This window comes from Eptatretus burgeri, chromosome 6 (assembly GCF_056783735.1).
Source record: "Eptatretus burgeri isolate ZD-2024b chromosome 6, Ebu_testis_v1, whole genome shotgun sequence".
Taxonomy (NCBI): Eukaryota; Metazoa; Chordata; class Myxini; order Myxiniformes; family Myxinidae; genus Eptatretus; species Eptatretus burgeri.
This window is the reverse complement of record NC_140966.1, coordinates 76350582-76373740: the sequence shown is the minus strand read 5'-3', so window position 1 is coordinate 76373740 and position 23159 is coordinate 76350582. Positions and strand designations below refer to the sequence as shown.

Genomic DNA, 23159 nt, shown 5'->3' with positions numbered 1-23159 from the left:
AATAAGGAAATTCAAATCAATCAAAATAATCGCAAGCAAATAAAGAATTAATCAGGCATTGATAGAAAAACAGACTTGCCATGAACCCACTCGCAAACAGGCTTGAACGCCAATCGACGTCACATTGTCACCCCAGGAACCAGGGACGCCAAGAATCAGCTATGCCAAAAGCAGGTCTCGAGCAGAACCACCATTAACAGTCCGAGCGTCACCCACCGTCAGGAGCCACCAGGAGCCACAACAATGGACAGCTGTTAAGAGCTGTGAGAAGCTGCAAGGCTGCAAAGCTGTCACCATCTGTCACAAACTCAACTGTCGCCAGCTCACCAATCGTCTGTCTGGAACTGACTGGAGCAACCGTCTGTCTGGAACTGACTGGAGCAACCGTCTGTCTGGAACTGACTGGAGCGCTCATAAAACGTCAGCAGTCAACAGACTGGATTCTGAAATCTGTAACAATATTTATATATATATATATATATATATATATATATATATATATATATATATATATATATATATATATATATATATATATATTGTTGCGAATTCGCGCCCGCCGGCGTGTGAGCGGCCACGTAACTGAAATTGCGGCACGTCGCCCACCGGACGGACGATTCCGTCGTGACCCTCTCGGACTAACGCCGGGAACTAGTCACGGGTGGGCCTTTCGGCCTCACCACGATCGTGCCAATCGGCCCCCCGCGTGGGATAGGGTTGTTCGCCAAATTCGACCTACCTAAGTACCCACACGGAGGGTAGACCGGGCGATCGCACCTCGCCGCAGGTCGACTTTGGACACGGGCCACTTTAAGCGACCCGTTCCGTACTATCGGGATAACCGAGCGGTGTTATCGTCAACCTCGACGGTTCCGATTAATTATCGGGCGTATTTAGCCCACGACCAACCCTTTACGTGAAGTAAGATGGAGATTCAATTAAAGAAAAGACGAAGCGAAACGGGAAAAACAGTTCAACATAATTCACATTTATTCTGCGGCAAACGGAAAGCACACATATACAATTACAACAATTATGCACCAAAAGCAAATGTAACAAAAAACACAACAATTATGCACCAAAAGCAATTGCAACAAAAGAAACACAATGCAGATCTACTACTGACTACGCGAGCACACGGCAACACTTACACAGTTTTACTTTACAGACGGCGCCGACAACACATATACTCAAAATCAAAAGAAAAGGGCCACCCTCGAATACAAGGGGGCAGACGTGGTCTGTGGGCGCGAGACCGCGTAGAGCCTACCCGTCTTGTGATGAGCCGCAAAATGGCGGCGGCGCCCCGACTCCGCGCTCCTCCGCGGGCCTCGCTGGCACTGCCTGGAATGGGGTGGGAACGGGGCCCCCCTTTCGCACTATCTCAGCGCGGGGGGGAAACAGGGGGGGGGTTGTTGATGCTCTGGGGAAAGAGGATAGCTGGCTTGCTTGGGTCCCGCGACGAGCGACTCCACTGCGCCCTCGACCGCGTTCCCGGCTTCTCCTCTCTGCAGCTCCCCGACAGACTCCGAACCCCGACAGACCGACTCTCCTCCAGACCCATCTTGACTGCTGCTGCCACTCTTCGCCGCCGCCACAACTCGCCCGAGCCCGAAACAGAAACTCTCTACTCCAACTCGAGCCCTAAACAGAAACTCTTCTCTCGAGCCCGAAACAGAAACTCTCAACTCGAACCCGAAACAGAAACTCTCCACACCAACTAGAGCCCGAAACAGAAACTCTCCACACCAACTAGAGCCCGAAACAGAAACTCTCCACACCAACTAGAGCCCGAAACAGAAACTCTCCACACCAACTAGAGCCCGAAACAGAAACTCTCCACACCAACTAGAGCCCGAAACAGAAACTCTCCACACCAACTCGAGCCCGAAACAGAAACTCTTCTCGCACTCGATTCGCCCCGCGCTCGGCGCTTTATAGTTAGCAGGAGAAACCATATGCAGATTTTCGGATCAGGATCGGCTCGGGGGCGGAGCCACGCTCGCCCATTGGACGGAGGAAAAGTGGGCGTGAATCATTCCTGATCCTCGAATTTGCATATATCGATTCTACTCCGACGCGCCTGGAGGCGGGGCCAAATCGCCCCGCGCTCGCTGATAGGATGGAACAGAAGTGGGCGTGCATCATTCCTGATCCGACTTCCCCGGAAAGGCCGCTTTTTGCACCCGCTGCTCGGCGCACGCCCCGTACGAGTCCAGGATTGGTGCCCACAAGCGGTGCGGGAATGGCGGCAGAAGGAGGAGAGGTGAAGGTGGTGGAGGGTTTATTGTGGTCGTCCCTGGCCACGGTGACGCTTGGAATGGCGGTGATGCGATGATTGCGAGAGCGAGTTGTGACGGTAAAGGTCGTGTTTGTTGGCGTTGTTGTTGTTGTTGTGAAGCGGCGTTGCGGTTGGTGGTTGTTGTGTGATGGCGGTTGAGACGTGGTTGGTTCAAAATAAAGATAGAACAGAAAACGGCTATCTTGAAGGGTCGCAGCCCGAATGAATCACATTTATTCCCTCTAAACAACGGGTTTGGGCTAACTACACATATACTTACAGAGATATCTCACCTACGGGACCTGAATGGTGGTTTGCGAATTTCCTCAACCACAACACGATATATATATATATATATATATATATATATATATATATATATATATATATATATATATATATATGTGTGTGTGTGTGTGTGTGTGTGTGTGTGTGTGTGTGTGTGTGTGTGTGTGTGTGTGTGTGTGTGTGTGTGTGTGTGTGTGTGTGTGTGTGTGTGTGTGTGTGTGTGTATAGCCTGGTGTTGGCGCAGTGGTTAGGGCAGCGGCTTGGGATCCAAAAGGTCCTGAGTTCAAGCCCCGTTGGGCCACTGAATTAATACACCAGGGGGTTGACTCAGCCTGTCATCCTTCCGAGGTCGGCGAAATGAGTACCAGTGTACTGGGCCGGTGTATACCCCAGTTAAAATTGGTGTACCAGATCCCTGTGTCGCAAGAGGCGACCAGGGTTGCGTCAGGAAGGGCATCCGGTGTAAAACATGTGCCAAATCACTATGCGGATCATATGGATGATCCGCTGTGGCGACCCCTAACGGGAGCAGCCGAAAGAAGAAGAAGAAGATGTGTGTGTGTGTGTGTGTGTGTGTGTGTGTGTGTGTGTGTGTGTGTGTGTGTGTGTGTGTGTGTGTGTGTGTGTGTGTGTGTGTGTGTGTGTGTGTGTGTGTGTGTGTGTGTGTGTGTGTGTATATATATATATATATATATATATATATATATATATATATATATATATATATATATATATATGTATATATGTTTGTTTATATATGTATATATGTTTGTTTATATATATATATATATATATATATATATATATATATATATATATATATATATATATATATATATATATATATAGTTACGGTTGTGGGGGTAGATGGATGAATTTAACAGGGAATATAGCATTGTGTGGAGTTGCTTGGTCCATGGACGTGGAGGTGGCATCTCAATGTAACCAAGTAGGGAACCTGTGAGCTTAAGTGTTGTGTCACCACACAAGGGGGTGGTGTTGTGTTAATTAGCTAAGGTTTATGAATAAGCTCCCTAGTATGTAATCGCCCCTCTGTGATTTTTCCCTCTGTTTTTATATTTCAAGATCGGCAATAAAGGTGGGGAACACGTTCCAAAAACCACAACAAGCAGGCAGAAGCCCCACCTTCCCACATTTCCTACGAGAAGGCCACGCCCCGGAGGCGGAAGATTGTTCGGCGTGACAGCTGAAGAGGAAAAGGGCGTGGTGAGGGGGGCATCATACTGAATAGGACGAGAGATCGGCAGAGCGCACGCACGAGGCAGAGTTGATTTTGGAAGAGAGTCAGAGGCGGGGAGTTCAGGGCTTGTGCTTTTTTTGGAGAGCCGTGATCAGAGCAGAGGTACGTTGTGGATTTGGAGAGGTGAGAGTTGAGGGTGGGTGCACGTGATGAGGTGGACAGTACGATCCTTGTATTTGTGTTGAGGCAATTTGGCCCGTGTGGTGAAGCAAGACGCTGGCCTTTGGCTCTTGTTTGGGTCAGTGATGATCGGCGCACTAAGCCGTTACACTGGGCTCTGAGCCTTGGTGTGGAGTGCCGCTCGCGAATTGCCTGGCGTGCATTTGTCCCTCTGGGAGAAAAGCAACAACGACACCATTTTGTTGCGCGCGTCTGCATGTGCGAATAGGAGCGCCTCGATTCCAAGTTCCACAAAGACCAGCTCTGGGCCAAGCTATGTACAAGAATACTAGAAAGGAGGGGTTGTCTTTTTATTTTGTTTTTCTCTTTGTCTGTATTTGAGTCTGTGTAAGGAGGTGCCTCAACTTTAGGATTTATTATTTCATTATTTTTTATCAGCATTACCCTTTTGAATTATTGTCCTTTGTAAATATTTGTTTATTTCCATTTAATGTGTTCCTTTTAAGAAGCTGTATCCATGTATTTCCTGTGGGGTTCGAGTATAAACCCCCCTTGTGCTGTCCTAGTGAAGCGCCCCTGTGCTGTGCTCCGCACCTCCGCCATTGCACCACTTTCCCGCACGCGTATTAATCTCTGAGTCTCGGTTGTGTGCCTCCAAGGGAGAAGCTTGGCCATCCATCCAGGTAGGGGTTGAACCCACTGGACACGACAATATATCTGTGTAATATTTGTTGAAGTGAGATATTTATTCTTAAAGCTAAGTCGAGTAAAAATATGACAGGATGGAATTGGATTTTTAACTGGGTGGAGAGATCGCTCGAGTTCTGCATATTGAATCATGCAGTGCAGTAAATCCTCACTTAACAATGCCCCAGTTAACATTGGTTCATTATTAAGTCGCTGATCTATTGAAGAACATACTCATTTAATGTCATTCACTGTTCTGTTATAAAGTCGTTGTACCTCTAATTTAGTTCCAAACTAATGGTTTTCCTCCTTTTAATAAAGCAACAGTATAAACCATACCATGAATACCCATGTACAAGCCGTACCTTAAATACTGGTGTATAAGCCCACCCCGAGTACGTACAGTATAGGCCTTGTATATATACACTGAACTGTGCATCAATAACATCGGTGGGTCTTGGGCTGAAGTTACTCAGGTGTGCATGAATGGTGTGTGAAGGAAGTTGGCCTGAATATGTCAGTGACTTGAAAGGATTCAAAGATGTTGTCCCCGCTATGAATAAAGTTATCTTCGGCTTGGCCAATAAGCAGGTTTTGATGAGTTGGAAGAAGCCGAAGTCACACCACAACTGCAATCATACGGAGAAGAGCGAACCAATGAAGATCGGAAGCAACTCGAGATGATGATATTCAATTGTTTTGTTTAAAATAATACTTCACATATAAATAATGTCTTTTATCTTCTCACAAATTTTTCCACTGGAACCTGACCCCCACCCCCACCCTCCTATTTACATTAATTCTTATGGAGAAATTGGATTCGCTAAGTCGTTTAATAGTGGGGCAACTTAGCATAACAATTGTGCATTTTGTAAGGAAAGCACCAAATTTGGCACACTAGTAGCCTATCATATTATGAACAGATTTGGATATTGGGCCATCTCAAAATTTTTGATGGCAGTGGAAAATGGCTGCCACAACCATCAGCAGCTGAATTTGAGATGGCCCAATATCCAAATCTGTTCATAATACGATAGGCCACTAGTGTGCCAAATTTGGTGCTTTCCTCACAAAATGCACAATTGTTATGCTATATTTAGCTAAGTTTCCCCACTATAAGTTAAAGTCACACTTTTCAAGAATGTAACTACAACATTAAATGAGGACTCACTGTAATTGCGAGCGGTTTGTAGAAACAGGGGAAGGGGTGGGGGATAAGGGAGCTTTCATGAATGTTCTCTCAGAAAGTCAATTGAGAAGGGGAGAACAAAAGTCGATCAGTTGCTTTGATGTATCCAATGCCATGCCAGAGTACTGTGTGTATCGTATTTGCTTTACCTCTTAAATAAAAGCAAGTTTGGTTGCCACTTATACATATACATTGAGGAAGTAAAGAACCTTAGGGTTTTGTTCTTGAAATGGTAAACTTAGTCACTTGATCATTGGAGAAAATGGGATTCACCATCAATGCAATTGATTGACATGGCTGGGTTTATTTGGGATTTTGCAAGGTGTGTACAATTTGTTCTATTGCTTCATTGGCATTACATTTATTGGTCAACTCCTGCTCTATTACTTATGTGCATGCTCCAAGTGCAGCATTATCACACTGATTGCATGGGTGTGAATTTCTCTCCCAGGAATATCTGCAGAGTTGAAGTTATGGAGCGTGGGATGCCACAACATGTGGATTCCTCAAGACGAACTCCATGTGTCTGTTCCAAAAGAATCCAGGTTAAATGAGGATAATTATAGCCATGCTTATCCCATTTTATATGAGAAGAACCTCCATGGTGAACAGGGAAATATGCATGCAGAAAGCACACTTCAAATCTGTACCCCTTCCGGTAAAGAATTTTCTCACTCAAATGGGATTGACCGTATCTTAACTGAGATGAAGCATCTCCACGAGTGCACAACCTGCGGGAAAATATTTTCTGCAAAAGGTTCTCTGAAAAGGCACATGCTGGTTCATTCAGATGTGAGGCCCCACAGGTGCACAGCCTGTGCCAAAACATTTTACACATTAGGTGGTTTGCACATTCACGTGAGACTTCATACAGGAGAGAGGCCCCACAAGTGTACATCCTGCACCAAAACATTTTGCTCATTAGGTGGTTTGCACATTCACATGAGACGTCATACAGGAGAGAGGCCTCATAAGTGCACAACCTGTGGCAAAGATTTTTTTCAGACTGGTCATTTGAAAAGGCACCAGCTTATTCACACAGAAGAGAGGCCTCATATGTGTTTGACCTGCAGCAAGACTTTTCGTACAGGGAATGACTTGAAAAGGCATCAAACGATTCATAAAGAGGAGAAACCCTACACGTGCAAAACATGCAGCAAATCATTCACCGTCTCAAATTCTTTGCAAAGACACATGCTCATTCACACAGGAGAGAAGCCACACAAGTGCTCGTTCTGCAGCAAGTCTTTTCACAGAATGGACGACTTGAAACAGCACAAAATAACCCACACAAGAGAAAAGCCTCACAGGTGCGCTACTTGCGGCAAATGCTACACTGTTTCGAGTTCATTAAGAAAACACCTGCTTTTTCACACAGGAGAGAGGCCACACAAGTGCTCAGCCTGCAGCAAATCTTTTCGCAGAATGGATGACTTGAAACAGCACAAAATAACCCACACAAGAGAAAAGCCTCATAAGTGCACTACCTGTGGCAAATGCTACACTGTATCAGGTTCATTAAGAAAACACCTGCTTTTTCACACAGGAGAGAGGCCATACAAGTGTTCGGCTTGCAGCAAATCTTTTCACAGAATGGACGACTTGAACCGGCACAAAATAACTCACACAAGAGAAAAGCCTCACAAGTGCGCTACCTGCGGCAAATGCTACACTGCCATAAGTTCATTAAGAAAACACCTGCTTTTCCACACAGGAGAGAGGCCCTACAAATGCACAATTTGTAGTCAAGGATTCCATCTTCTCAATGTTTTGAAAAACCACAAAGCAATCCATGCAAGAGAAACTGTCCACAAGTGTGGGACCTGCAGCAAGTCATTCTGTAACTCAAGATCTTTGCAAAGACATGAGCTTTTTCATGCAGGAAAGAAACCATACCAATGCACAATGTGCAACAAGGGATTTCATAGGCTGTATAATTTAAAAAGGCACAAAATATTTCATACAGAAGAAAGGCCCCACAAGTGCACATGTGGGAAAGCATTTTGTACATTGGGTAATTTGCATATTCATATGAGAAGTCATACAGGTGATAACAACCAATGTGAGAGGCCGTACAACCTGCGGAACAGAATTTTCTCAGACAGGCAATTTGAACAGACATTAGGTTATTCACACAGGGCAGAGGTCGCACAAGTGTCTGACCTGCAGCAAGACTTTTTGAAGATGCGATGACTTAAAAGAGTACATAATAATTAATGAGGAAGTGAAGCCCTATACATGCAAAATGGGCAGATAATTGTTCGGTCAACTGAGTAGCGAAACAAAAACAAAATGTGACAACTCCCCCTAAAAAAAGAGGACCTACAATAATTTTGGAAAGGTATATTTAAAGACGAAAAAAAAATACAACAAGGAAGCAAATTGGAAACAGCAATGGTAAAAGAAAAAGCAACATCTACAGGAAATGCACCCAATGCCAATATTGATGAAGAGAAAATTCGAAAACATTTCGTAAAAGTGCCGAACTTCAAATTCCCAGGCCAGAATGGGATTCCAAACTTCTGGCTAAAGCAAGTACATGCTCTCCACCCTCACTGCACTCGAGCATTAAATGAACTCATCCATTTAATGAACAGCCAATGGATGAATGGTTCACAAAATGCAACACTTAATTCCAAAATCTTTTTAAAAACCATCCACCCAAAAATATAGACTAATAACATGCTCACTAACAACATAGAAGCTTCTAAATGGTATAATCACCAATGCAATTTACGACCACCTCACTCAACAAAGAGCTTTGGAGGCAGAGCAGAAAATATATAAGAGAGAATGCTATGGAACAATAGACCATTTATTGTTTAACAAAACCATACACGAAAACTGCAAGCTCTCGAAAACCACAGCCTGGATACACTACAAAAAAGCCTTTGATAGTGTCCCACATTCATGGATTATAAAATGCAAGCAAGTGTACAAAATTGACCCCCAAGTAGTTGCATTGATTGAGAAAGCAATGACACTCTGGAACATAATGCTGATACTACCTCACTTGGAAGGAAAGATTGAAATTTCAAACCTCTCTCCCTCAACTTTCAAACCTCTCTCCCTCCTCAAAATCCTGGTGGCATCGAATCAAATCTGTTTCTGGTGTATGTTCTCCCTCCATCCCCTCCCTTACCTCAAATGGCCGCACTGCTGATACCGCACGTGAAAAGGCTGAATGCCTAAACTCGGTGTTTGCAGCTAAATCTTGTGTCCAAAACCCATCGCTTTCTCTACCCACCTCACCCAGTCGCACCCAACTGTCCCTGAACTCTGTGTCCTTTTCTCCTGACAAGGTGGAGAGCTTGCTTTCAAACCTCGACTCAGATTCTGCAACCGGTCCAGACGGCATCAGCCCACGTGTCCTAAAAACCTGCTCTTCTGCTCTTGCTCACCCTCTCTCTGTTATATTCACCCTCTCATTTGCTAAAGTTCATCTGCTATCTGCTTGGAAATCATCAAACATTACTGCCCTGCTTGAAAAAGGTGCAAAAACAGACCCCTGCAACGACAGACCAATCAGCCTTCTCCCAATCATCAGCAAGGTTATGGAATCCATCATCGCTTCAGACATTAAATCCTTCCTCTTCTCCAATGGCTTGATTTCCGATCATCAATTTGGTTTCAGACCAGGTCACTCTACCCTGGATATGTTGCTTCTGCTCTCCCAACAATGGATGGAAGTCCTTAATGCCAGAAAGAAAATCCGAGCCGTATCCCTGGACATATCATGTGCTTTTGACACGGTCTGGCATCCTGCCCTGCTCACCAAACTCTTTTCCTATGGTATCCAAGGTCATCTCCACTCATGGCTCGCAGACTTCCTCTCCTGTTGCAGTCAACGTGTGGCCCTAAATGGAGTTCTTTCATCCCCTCTTCCTGTCTAGGCTGGAGTTCCTCAAGGTAGCGTTCTGGGCCCTGTTCTTTTTCTGGTTTTCATCAATGATCTAACCGACTCTCCAGAAAATCCTCTTTATCTCTTTGCTGATGACTCCACCTTCTGCCGTACCATCGGTCATATAGCAACAAACGTTCAAAAGCAGATGCAAATTATAGAAGCCACACAGGAAAACGAAACAGAAACAAATACAGTCCCATTGATTGCAAAAAAAAGAAAAAAAAGAAAGGAAAACTACATAAAGAAATATCAGCAGATATACTTTGACAAATGGGAGAATGACAAAAGAGCAGGAAGATTCAAAAAAAGAGCTTGACAGGATAAGGATCAATGAAGAAGGCTCATTGGAATGGCTAATAAGAGGTCAAATTAGTTAGGACGGAGAACAAGTCATCATGAATGCTCAAGACCAAGGACACTACACTACTGCCTTTAAGAAAATGGTAGGATTGAGCCAATCAGACAAATGCAGGTTTTGTGGCGTAGAAACAGAAAGTACCAGTCATCTCCTTTTTGGATGTAAAAAACTCATGTTGGAACAGCTGTACACAGAAAGACATGACAGTGTCTGTAGAGTAATCCACTGGCACATCTGCAAACATTTCAACATCCCGGTCTGAGAACAATCACGGAAACACAAACCAAATCCAATCCTTAAAAATGAACATATAATGCTCACGCATGATAGGATGATCCGATCAAATGTGGACATTGCAAACAAAGCACTGCATCTGGACATAGTGCTCACACATAAAAAGGAAAAAATGGCATTGTTGATCGAGGTTTCAGTTCCCAATGACTTTGGAATAAATGCCACAGAAATCAGGAAAATGGCCAAATACCAAGATCTGAAAAATGAGGTCAAGAGGACTTGGAAATTGAAGAAAGCTGAAATTGTACCAGTGATGGTTGGAATAACAGGAGTGATAAAGAAAACCCTTAATGAGTACTTAAAAATCATTCCGGGGAATATCACTCCAAACGAGCTACAAGTAGAGGTTGTCACAGAGGTTAAGTGAAGATTTTGAAAAGAGCCTTGGAACAAGGCTATGAGAATGAAACTTCACAATTTGGTTCATGAATCATTATCCTTTACCAAAAGAATAAGAGGTGGAGTTTTTGAGTTCTGGGAGTCCCACCTTCTGAAACCCACAAATGGAGGCAACAATCAACGAGATAAGCATTTTGGCGAAGCGGACATTTAAAAAGCCACCTAAATATTCAGTCAAGGACAGTTTGACAATCGCACAACCCGGAAAAATGATTTACCATAACTGGGCCATTTAATAACACAGTTACTGATTCTTACCACATCTCCAAGAATCGAAACAGAATTGCAAATGAAATGCAAAGTGAAGTTAAAACAGCCGATAAAAGAATGTTGATTCGAAGCATCTTCGGTTACCCAGTGATAAAGGAAAAGAGTTTGCGGGTTGGTTTATGAGGTGATTTGGCTGAGCTAGTCACACAAAATAAATAACACTCCTGGTCCAGAAAAGTAAATAGAAAAAGATTGCCTTAAAGGATAAATTATGGCAAACAAATATAGATTTTATAATGGAGAGGCTTCACTTGATCAGTCGTATTTTAGTATATGGTCCGATAATGAAAGGTTGATGAAATGTATAAACTGCAACGGCATGTGCAAAGGAATTGATTGGCACATTTGCAAGTGCTTTCACATTTCATTGTTTGAAATAAAAAATGAATGTTCTCCACCCCCACTGATGAATCGTACAAGTGTGATGCACAAACACGTTACACATACAACTCCAAATGAGCAAGTGGAGGCCTTTTCACAGAGGCCTTTCCATGGCATACATTGCATTTATCGAGGTACATTTATGAAGAGTCGACAAAAGGTGATCCTGTTTTGTCCCATCACATTGTGGCTATATGGCGGCACTGCATCAGTGGCACCGCCATGCGCTACATACAAAAGAAGTGGCTATCATAATTTGGCCTGTCAAAGGGGTTTTGCAGTTTTTTTTGTATAAATAGATGATTGAGGTTCATGGAAGAGCAAGAGCAGAATGTAAGGGAGCAAAATGGAAGGGGGGAAACACCAACAGTAAATTAGAAGTGAGTGAGAACAATGGGAGGGGGAGGACACATGGAGGTGAACAAGCTTTTATTTTTAGATTCTCGTGGAGGATCTCTAAGTCTTACTCACGTTGTTGTTCTTCATCTTCTTCTTGTGGACTTTTTAGATCCTCGTGGAGGATCTCTAAGTCTTACTCACGCTGTTGTTCTTGTGGACTTTTTTGTTTCACAGCCTACAGTTTTCATCGAAACTTCCTGAAACTTGGCGAATATATGTAAAAATACCCTGCGCAGACAGTGACCATCTCCGATTTTGAAAATTCCTCCGAGAAAAAAAAAAGTTATGACGTCAAAATATCTCCGCTAATGGAAATTGCCTAAAAAATTATCTCCGAAACTAGGCAAGCTTTTTGAATGCTTTTTGCGGGAATCGAACAGGGCATTAGCAGAGATGAATTGCTGCACATATGATACATCACTATGATGTCATATCAATTTTTATGATGTCATTCCTATTTTTTGACATTTTTTGTTTCACAACCCAGAGCTTTCATCGGATCTTCGTGAAACTTGCCATGTATATGCAGAAAGCCCACGTGCAGGCAGTAACCATCTCCGATTTTGGAAATTCTTCCTAGAAAAAAAGTTGACATCATAATATCGTCCCTAATGGATATCGCCAATACCATTATCTCCGAAACTAGGCAAGCTGTTTGAATTTTGTTTGCGGGAATCAAGCCGGGCATTAGCACAGATAATTTATCGCAAACCTGATACATCACAATGACATCATATTCGTTTTTATGACGTCATCATTAAGAGGACAAGTATCTTAGCTCATTCAAGCTTGTTTGTTTCACAGCCTACGATTTTCATCGAAACTTCCTGAAACTTGGCACATATATGTAAAAATACCCTGCGAAGACAGTAACCATCTCCGATTTTGAAAATTCCTCCGAGAAAAAAAGTTATGATGTCAAAATATCTCCGCTAATGGAAATCGCCAAAAAAATTATCTCTGAAACTAGGCAAGCTGTTTGAATTTTGTTTGTGGGAATCAAGCCGGGCATTAGCACAGATAATTTATTGCAAACCTGATGCATCACAATGACGTCATATTGGTTTTTGTCTCTCGAATCACCACGTTACATGCGTTTATCTACCTTTCATCGATGAATTTTGCGGCCTTTTTTGGAATTTGTTCCATTTTAGCATTGTCATGTTTTATCAATACCGAACATGGAAAAGTTGTCAGGCTCGGCTTTGGCAAGGTATCACGTGAAATTGTGGTTAATCGAATTTGATTCTTGTCCGTATCAGCACCCCGCAGACATCTGGCGCAACAACCCGTGTGAGACTGGCTGACGGTGAAACAACCTGACGTGTACAGCTACTTAGTCAGAATGCCAGGTAAGTTCAATCAATCAACATTTATTTTCTTCAAATACAATACAAAACATTAAAGGGGAACCTAAATGCATGTTTTTTTTTTTGAGAACAATTGAAAATCATTAATCACGGTCTAATTTGAAGGGGAAAAAAATTTGAATTTTTTTTGCCAATCACAAATGACAAAAAAAGCCCCAAAGGGTCGATTTTCAATATCGCCAGTGAAGTCAGACCTTGATCCAAATGGCAGCTTACATCGAGAAACAGTGTATTTCGAGCTCAGATTCAGATTCCACCGTCATTAGAAACTCTGAAGGTTCTCAGTTTGTTGAAACTGATCATTGGGATTTTAAAGTAATTTTTGGAGACAAATTAGTGATAGTCCAGTAGCTGAGCTCCAAATTTGGTGAGATCATTACACACCGGACAAAAGCACCACACTTGGTACAGTTGTTAGTTGGGCCATGTAAAAACATTCCACAGGGAGGTGCCCGACTTACGACTCTCAGATTGGACTTTTCCAAGATGGCCACCACCTCCATTATCAAAATTGACCTTTTTCACTGTCACTTTGAAACTAAAGGACTTAGGGAGGTGCAACCATTGTCTATATCCACTATTTCAATGGAGACGACCCTGATGATTTCAAAAGCCATGAGGTGGGCTTCTCGGCACAGCAAACCTTCAAGGCACAGGTGGACAAGCTCTGTGCGACAATCACCTTAATGGTTAATCCCTTTATCAATGCCTGGTGTTGGCTTAAATGGTTATGGTGGTGGGCTTTGAATCCGAGGGTCCTGAGTTCAAATCCCGCTCTGCTGTTGAATTAATACCAGGTGGGGTTAACTCGACCTGTCATCCTTCCGAAGTCGGCAAAATGAGTACCAGCATGCTGGTATACTGTGTCGGAGTGGCGACCCGGCCAGGATTGTGCCCAATAGCCAAGGAGACTGCTTAATCAGCACCAACGCTCTGCACAGAGTATTGTCCCAATCTCCTCTCCTCAACCTTTATCAAGGAATCACAGGAGCTAATATCCATTTATAGTCATGTCTGTGTGGAACAAACTGTGGTGAACACCTTCCGCAACATGGAAAAACTTGGAAAATAAAAGTACCGGGAGTATGTCAAGAATGTTCTCGTCACACTTTATCAGTCCATTCATAGCCTGGCGTTGGCTTCACGGTTAGGGTGGTGGCTTGGGATCCTCGGGTCCTGAGTTCAAGCCTCGTTGGCCGCTGAATTAAAAATACACCAGGGGGTTGGCTCAGCCTGTCATCCTTCTGAGGTCGACAAAATGAGCGCCAGTGTACTGGTAAGGGGGACACTGCATCAGTGGCATAGCCGTGTCCCAACCAATGATGCAAACAGTAGCCACAGGCTGCACTTGATAGAGAGAGGAGAGTCCATTCACGAGGCGATAAAAAGGAATAACATCTTTATCTTTAAGCAGTCCACTCGACTTCTGGCTCCGGTTTTTGAAGTGATGGTTGGTTCTCTCCAGGGGCCTATGCTGACATTCTTAAAGGTAAGCTTCCGGTTGTTGTTTGTAGCGTTTTGTCTGTTTATTTTGTTGCCTCCGTATTTACTGAGTGTTCCGAGTTCGACTTTGTTTCAAAAGTTGTGCTATTTGGTGAGTTTTGATCAGTCTTGTCATATCAGGTTTCTTCGGCCGACACGTCTTCCCGTCTATGTGCACGATCATGTTTGTTTGAATTTTCTCCTTATTACCTCCACCACCGAAAGTGATGGAGGTTATGTTTTCAACCCTTTCTGTCTGTTTGTTTGTTACTTGTAAAATCAAACATTTTTCAAGTATATTGGTTCGTCGATTTTGTTTTTCTGTCTGTTTGTCTGTTTGTCTCTGTCGCCTACAGGTCACAATTTTAAACCGATCTTCACGAAACTTCACCAAATGGTAGAGTTTGTCAGAAGGAAGAAGCCTATTGTTTTTGAGGTCAAAAGGTTAACATAGGCCCAAGGTCAACAACTAAGGTTGTATTTCTAAAATCCTCAATTTTCATCCGATTGACTTGAAATTTGAAGAGGATTTATATTTCAGGACACTGAATTCAAGCAGAAAAATATTTTTGAGGTCAACATGGACCAAAAGGTCAACATAGGCCCAAGGTCAACAATAAGGTGGTGTTTCTAAAATCCTCAATTTTCATCCGATTGACATGAAATTTGAATCGGATTTATATTTCCGTTCACGGAATTTAACTAGCCAATTACTTTTGAGCTCAACATAGGCCAAAAGGTCAACATAGGCCCATGGTCAACAACTAAGGTTGTATTTCTAAAATCCTCAATTTTCATCTCATTGACTTGAAATTTGAAGAGGATTTATATTTCAGGTCACTGAATTCAAGCAACCAATTATTTTTGAGGTCAACATGTACCAAAAGGTCACCATCAACCAAAAGGTCACCATCAACCAAAACGTCAATATTGGCCCAAGGTCAACATCTAAGGAGGTATTTCTAAAATCCTCAATTTTCATCTCATTGGCTTGAAATTTGAGGAGGATTTGCAGATCAGGTCAGGAATTCAACCACCAATTATTTTGGAGGTCCACATCAGCCAAAAGGACAACATAGGCCGAATTTCTAAAATTGTCAATTTTCATCCGATTGACTTGAAATTTGAAGAAGAGTTGCACATTTGTTCATTGAATTCAACCACCAATTATTTTTGAGGTCCTATTTGTTTTATGGATTTTGCAAGTGTCATGCTATGTACGATGTCTTCTTGTTTGTCTGTTTGTGTGCAGGATATCTCAAAAAGTTGTGGACGGCTCCAGATGACATTGGGTGGGCAAGTTGGATGTAACAAGTATGAACTGATTCGATTTTGGTGAAGATCCGGATTTGGATCCGACTACGAGAAATTTTTAAAGTGATTCTTCACCATTGAGAGATAGCGCCAAAAATCAGATGTAGCACGATATCTCAAAAAGTTGTGGACAGATTCAGAAATAACTTGACGGACACGTTGGGTGTGTGACAAGGAAGAATTGTTTCAATTTTGGTGAAGATCCGATTCCAGATGTGATAATTTTTCAGTGATTCTTCACCATTGAGAGATATTGCTAAGTGTATGTGTGTGTGTGTGTGTGTGTGTGTGTGTGTGTGTGTGTGTATGTATATATATGTATGTGTATATATATATATATGTATGTATGTATGTATATATATATATATATATATATATATATATATATATATATATATATATATATATGTATGTATATATATATATATATATATATATATATATATATATATATATATATATATATATATATATATGTATGTATATATATATATGTATGTATATATATATATATATATATATATATATATATATATATATGTATGTATATATATATATATATATATATATATATATGTATGTATGTATATATATATATGTATGTATGTATATATATATATATATATATATATATATATATATATATATATATATATATATATATATATATATGTATGTATGTATATATATATATATATATATATATATATATATATATATATATATATATATACATATACATATACATATATATATATATATATATATATATGTATATGTATATGTATATATATATATATATATATATATATATATATATATATATATATATTTCTTCTTTCGGCTGCTCCTGTTAGGGGTCGCCACAGCGGATCATCCGTTATGATCCGCATACTGATTTGGCACAGGTTTTATGCCGGATGCCCTTCCTGATGCAACCCTGGTCACCTCTTACGACACAGGGATAAGGATTGGGTTTCGCCATGATTCCGGGCTGCCCTACACCCTCTCATAGCGCGGCCCAGCACAGAGCAGAGCTCCCGTCCTCAAGCGATCCTCCAACCCAAGCCTCCGAGTTGCCGGATTACAGGCGCACGCCACTACGTCCGGTATATATAAAAAAGTTGTGAATGGATTCAGATGAAACTTTGTGGACAGGTTGGGTGTGTGACGACGACAAATTGATTCGATTTTGGTGAAGATCCAAATCCTGCTCTGGATCTGAGAATTACAGTATTTTGATTTTAAACTGATTCTTCGCCGTTGAGATAGGGCCAAAAACGATATATAGCATATTTCAAAAAAGGAGTTGGGCCCAATATGTGGTATATGGATCAGGCATTATGTGGTGAAGGTACGCGCTCGCCCAAGTGCCCTTCGAGTTACCATCAGTTCCTATTTTCTCCACATTTCCCTCCACCTCCTTCTATCCTTCCCAACTATACCTTCCTTCTATCCCTCCCAAGTATACCCTCTGTTTCATCTATCTATAATTACAGCAATCTCTGTGTGTCTGTCTGTCTGTCTGTGACCGCCGTTTCTCGACGACCACTGGTCCGATCGGATTGAAACTTGCCAGGAATATTGCCGGGGCCCCGTGGATGTGCCTTTTCAAGGTTTGATATCAATCGGACGAGCGGTTCCCAAGTTACGGTCATTTATCTGTCGACCAATGACAGGACACGGTGCTATGACGTCACAATAAATGTTTATTTATTTATTATTTTAAATTTTTTTGCACGATTGACGGTCCGATCTGATTGAAACTTGCCAGGAATATTGCTGGGGACCCACGGATGTGCCTTTTTGAGGTTTGATCTTAATCGGACGAGTGGTTCCCAAGTTATGGCCATTTATCTGTCGAGCAATATCTGCGAGAGAGGGGGACGGGAGAGGGGGGATGAGAGTGGGGGCGAGAGAGTAGGGGGGAGAGAGGAAGGACGAGACTAGGAGGGAGAGAGGGGGGCGAGAGAGGGGGCAAGAGAGGGCTGCACATACTGGCACTCACCTACGGACCCGCACTAGTTGAAACAATGCCCCAATCCAGTCGTCGTTTACGAAAGCGAAGGAACGAAGCTGCACATACTGGCACACACTAGTGTCTTAAATTAGAAGATCAGGTCGTATCTGTAAGCATCCTGAGGATCTTGACTTGTAAAAAAGAAAAAAAGGGAGGGGGGGGTAAGATGTAATGTATCAGTAGTTTGTACTCCTGCAGACACACATCGGTGCATCAGGGCGTGGTTAAGGGGAGTCACGTGACCCGCCCCTATCCCGATGCTGTGTTGTGCTGTGTTGTTCCCATGGCCGGGAATAAACCTGTTGTTCCCACTTCAGTCTTGGTCTCTGATTTAATTATTCATCGCATGACAGTTTCACTTTCCTCAAAACGCCGTCAACCAACAACACAAACACGACGAAGGCAGTAAGTAGTTTACATCGTTAACATCAACCCAACAGTTAGAGAAAAATCATTGATTGAAAATTGAAGAATGTAATTGGGGGGAAAAAACCCAGTAAACGGCTTTTGATTCAAAAGAAGAATTATCGAACGTTGGAGGCGCGAAGCATGTCGGGAAATGCTCGAGCCACACCTCCTCTCCCATTGTGTGATTTTAAATTCACTCGAAAACGATGACTCGGTCGATGTAAACGTCCGCAATGTTTCAAGGTTGATGTGTCCGATGTTATAAAACCCCAATATTAAATTGGGGGACGCGTGGTTGTTTGATCGTGAGGAAGTCACGTGGTTCGAGGAGGTTCGAGATATTAAAATGTTTATTTGTTCTCGAGAAGCCTCCTTTTTCAACCTGTTGAGACTGTTTAAAGGGAATTAAAATGATGATGTTGTTCAAAGATTTCCCGTCGTGGAGATCATCAGCAAATCCTGTAATTCAGTGAACTCGCTTCGGCTCGACGGGACCGAGAAACTGCTGGAATGAGGGTTATCGAGTGAGAAGGAAACACAGCGGGTGGGATCCCGAACAGGTGTCTCCAACGACGTCCTCGTTTACTCCATATAAAGGAAAACAAATCGGACACGTTGCTGCTCCAAGTGTGTTGACTATCTTGTGTTAGTTGCTGGAATTGATATAAAGATGGACTGTGAGAATTAATCTCTGGTCCATTCATTCCTTTAACCCAAAAACTACAAGATAATTAATTGCTACACTTGGACAGCCAACATCCCTGACCTTGTCTTCGTCTCCAGAACTCCCCACCTTTCCAAATCCTTTTTCCCCATTTTTGCTTTTAAGGATCAGGAATGCCCCCACCACCCCTCCCCCTATATACTCCCCCTATATACTAGACTATAAACGTCTAGTACATTGAGACAGTCTGGAGATGGAAAGCGTTGACGTGGAAACACCGTGGAGACAGTCTGGAGATGGACAGCATGGAGACATTCTGAAGATGGACAGCATGAAGACAGTCTGGAGATGGGCAGCGTGAAGACAGTCTGAAGATGGAAAGCGTGGAAACAGTCTGGAGATGGACAGCGTGAAGACAGTTTGAAGATGGACAGTGTGAAGACAGTCTGAAGATGGAAAGCCTGGAAACAGTCTGGAGATGGACAGCGTGAAGACAGTCTGGAGATGGACAGCGTGAAGACAGTTTGAAGATGGACAGCGTGGAAACAGTCTGGAGATGGACAGCAGGGAGACAGCGTAGAGATGGACAGTGCAGGAATGAATAACGTGTCCATTATGTTATGTTACCATGGAGACAAGGAGAAGAAGTCTTTGCTGCATTTGCAGTGGAAGAGAACAGTCCAAACATTGTCTGATGAAAGCGAAGATTCGAAGAAAAAAAATTATATTGTTCTATTCCCAGAACTAAGTGTGATTCTACACATCACCGTGTTTTAAATAAGGTATTTACTGTGAGGTTTTACACCTCAACTAGTTACAAATAAGGTATTTACTGTGAGGTTTTACACCTCAACTAGTTACAAATAAGGTATTTACTGTGAGGTTTTACACCTCAACTAGTTACAAATAAGGTATTTACTGTGAGGTTTTACACCTCAACTAGTTACAAATAAGGTATTTACTGTGAGGTTTTACACCTCAACTAGTTACAAATAAGGTATTTACTGTGAGGTTTTACACCTCAACTAGTTACAAATAAGGTATTTACTGTGAGGTTTTACACCTCAACTAGTTACAAATAAGGTATTTACTGTGAGGTTCTACACCTCAACTAGTTACAAATAAGGTATTTACTGTGAGGTTTTACACCTCAACTAGTTACAAATAAGGTATTTACTGTGAGGTTTTACACCTCAACTAGTTACAAATAAGGTATTTACTGTGAGGTTTTACACCTCAACTAGTTACAAATAAGGTATTTACTGTGAGGTTTTACACCTCAACTAGTTACAAATAAGGTATTTACTGTGAGGTTTTACACCTCAACTAGTTACAAATAAGGTATTTACTGTGAGGTTTTACACCTCAACTAGTTACAAATAAGGTATTTACTGTGAGGTTTTACACCTCAACTAGTTACAAATAAGGTATTTACTGTGAGGTTTTACACCTCAACTAGTTACAAATAAGGTATTTACTGTGAGGTTTTACACCTCAACTAGTTACAAATAAGGTATTTACTGTGAGGTTCTACACCTCAACTAGTTACAAATAAGGTATTTACTGTGAGGTTCTACACCTCAACTAGTTACAAATAAGGTATTTACTGTGAGGTTCTACACCTCAACTAGTTACAAATAAGGTATTTACTGTGAGGTTCTACACCTCAACTAGTTACAAATAAGGTATTTACTGTGAGGTTCTACACCTCAACTAGTTACAAATAAGGTATTTACTGTGTGGTATGAAACCTCACCGAGTTTCAAATAAGGTATTTACTGTGAGGTTTTACTCCTCAACTAGTTACAAATAAGGTATTTACTGTGTGGTATGAAACCTCACCTAGTTTCAAATAAGGTATTTACTGTGAGGTTTTATACCTCAACTAGTTACAAATAAGGTATTTACTGTGAGGTTTTACACCTCAACTAGTTACAAATAAGGTATTTACTGTGTGGTATGAAACCTCACCTAGTTTCAAATAAGGTATTTACTGTGAGGTTTTACACCTCAACTAGTTACAAATAAGGTATTTACTGTGTGGTATGAAACCTCACCTAGTTTCAAATAAGGTATTTACTGTGAGGTTTTACACCTCAACTAGTTACAAATAAGGTATTTACTGTGTGGTATGAAACCTCACCTAGTTTCAAATAAGGTATTTACTGTGAGGTTTTACACCTCAACTAGTTACAAATAAGGTATTTACTGTGAGGTTTTACACCTCACCTAGTTTCAAATAAGGTATTTACTGTGAGGTTTTACACCTCAACTAGTTACAAATAAGGTATTTACTGTGTGGTATGAAACCTCACCTAGTTTCAAATAAGGTATTTACTGTGAGGTTTTACACCTCAACTAGTTACAAATAAGGTATTTACTGTGAGGTTTTACACCTCAACTAGTTACAAATAAGGTATTTACTGTGTGGTATGAAACCTCACCTAGTTTCAAATAAGGTATTTACTGTGAGGTACGAAACCTCAACTAGTTACAAATAAGGTATTTACTGTGTGGTATGAAACCTCACCGAGTTTCAAATAAGGTATTTACTGTGAGGTTGAAACCTCAACTAGTTACAAATAAGGTATTTACTGTGAGGTTTTACACCTCAACTAGTTACAAACAAGGTATTTACTTTGTGGTATGAAACCTCACCGAGTTTCAAATAAGGTATTTACTGTGAGGTTTTACACCTCAACTAGTTTCAAATAAGGTATTTACTGTGAGGTACGAAACCTCAACTAGTTACAAATAAGGTATTTACTGTGTGGTATGAAACCTCACCTAGTTTCAAATAAGGTATTTACTGTGAGGTTGAAACCTCAACTAGTTACAAATAAGGTATTTACTGTGAGGTTTTGCACCTCAACTAGTTACAAACAAGGTATTTACTTTGTGGTATGAAACCTCACCGAGTTTCAAATAAGGTATTTACTGTGAGGTTTTACACCTCAACTAGTTTCAAATAAGGTATTTACTGTGTGGTATGAAACCTCAACTAGTTACAAATAAGGTATTTACTGTGTGGTATGAAACCTCAACTAGTTACAAATAAGGTATTTACTGTGTGGTATGAAACCTCACCGAGTTTCAAATAAGGTATTTACTGTGTGGTATGAAACCTCACCGAGTTGCAAATAAGGTATTTACTGTGTGGTTTTACACCTCGCCTAGTTTCAAATAAGGTATTTACTGTGTGGTACGAAACCTCACCGAGTTGCAAATAAGGTATTTACTGTGTGGTACGAAACCTCACCGAGTTGCAAATAAGGTATTTACTGTGTGGTATGAAACCTCACCGAGTTGCAAATAAGGTATTTACTGTGTGGTTTTACACCTCGCCTAGTTTCAAATAAGGTATTTACTGTGTGGTACGAAACCTCACCGAGTTGCAAATAAGGTATTTACTGTGTGGTATGAAACTTCACCGAGTTGCAAATAAGGTATTTACTGTGTGGTACGAAACCTCACCGAGTTGCAAATAAGGTATTTACTGTGAGGTTTTACACCTCAACTAGTTACAAATAAGGTATTTACTGTGAGGTTTTACATCTCACCTAGTTTCAAATAAGGTATTTACTGTGTGGTACGAAACCTCACCGAGTTTTAAATAAGATATTGACTATGAGGTACCACACCTCACCTAGTTTCAAATAAGGTATTTACTGTGAGGTTTTACACCTCAACTAGTTACAAATAAGTTATTTACTGTGAGGTTTTACACCTCAACTAGTTACAAATAAGGTATTTACTGTGAGGTTTTACACCTCAAGTAGTTACAAATAAGGTATTTACTGTGAGGTTTTACACCTCACCTCGTTTCAAATAAGGTATTTACTGTGAGGTTTTACACCTCACCTAGTTATAAATAAGGTATTCACTTTGTGGTACTAAACAGTGGAGGAAAACTCACTCATCGGTTCTTGTATTTATTTATTTTAACAGAGTTTAATCATTTGAACATATTTATGGAGAGAGGCCCTCCAACAATGGTGAAGCCCTCTTGACCTAAGTGTCCCAGCTTGGGCTCGTTTATACTCAAACAACAATACAAGTGGGGGACAGAG

At 41.4% G+C, this 23159-nt stretch overlaps 1 protein-coding gene across 2 annotated transcripts in view; it reads left to right on the top strand.

Moving 5' to 3' along the window:
* The window catches only part of LOC147025108 (uncharacterized), a 125055-nt gene that overhangs the window by 46672 nt on the left and 55224 nt on the right, over positions 1 to 23159 (top strand). Inside the window, exon 3 of one of the 2 annotated variants that reach the window (XM_085885726.1) lies at positions 6278 to 11458. The exons of the other annotated variant lie outside the window; for it this stretch is intronic. Within the exon in view, the coding sequence (XP_085741852.1) occupies positions 6278 to 8019 (1742 nt within the window). The 3' untranslated portion in view covers positions 8020 to 11458. Of the gene's footprint in view, positions 1 to 6277; positions 11459 to 23159 lie in introns of those variants that run through there. 2 annotated transcript variants of the gene reach the window in all.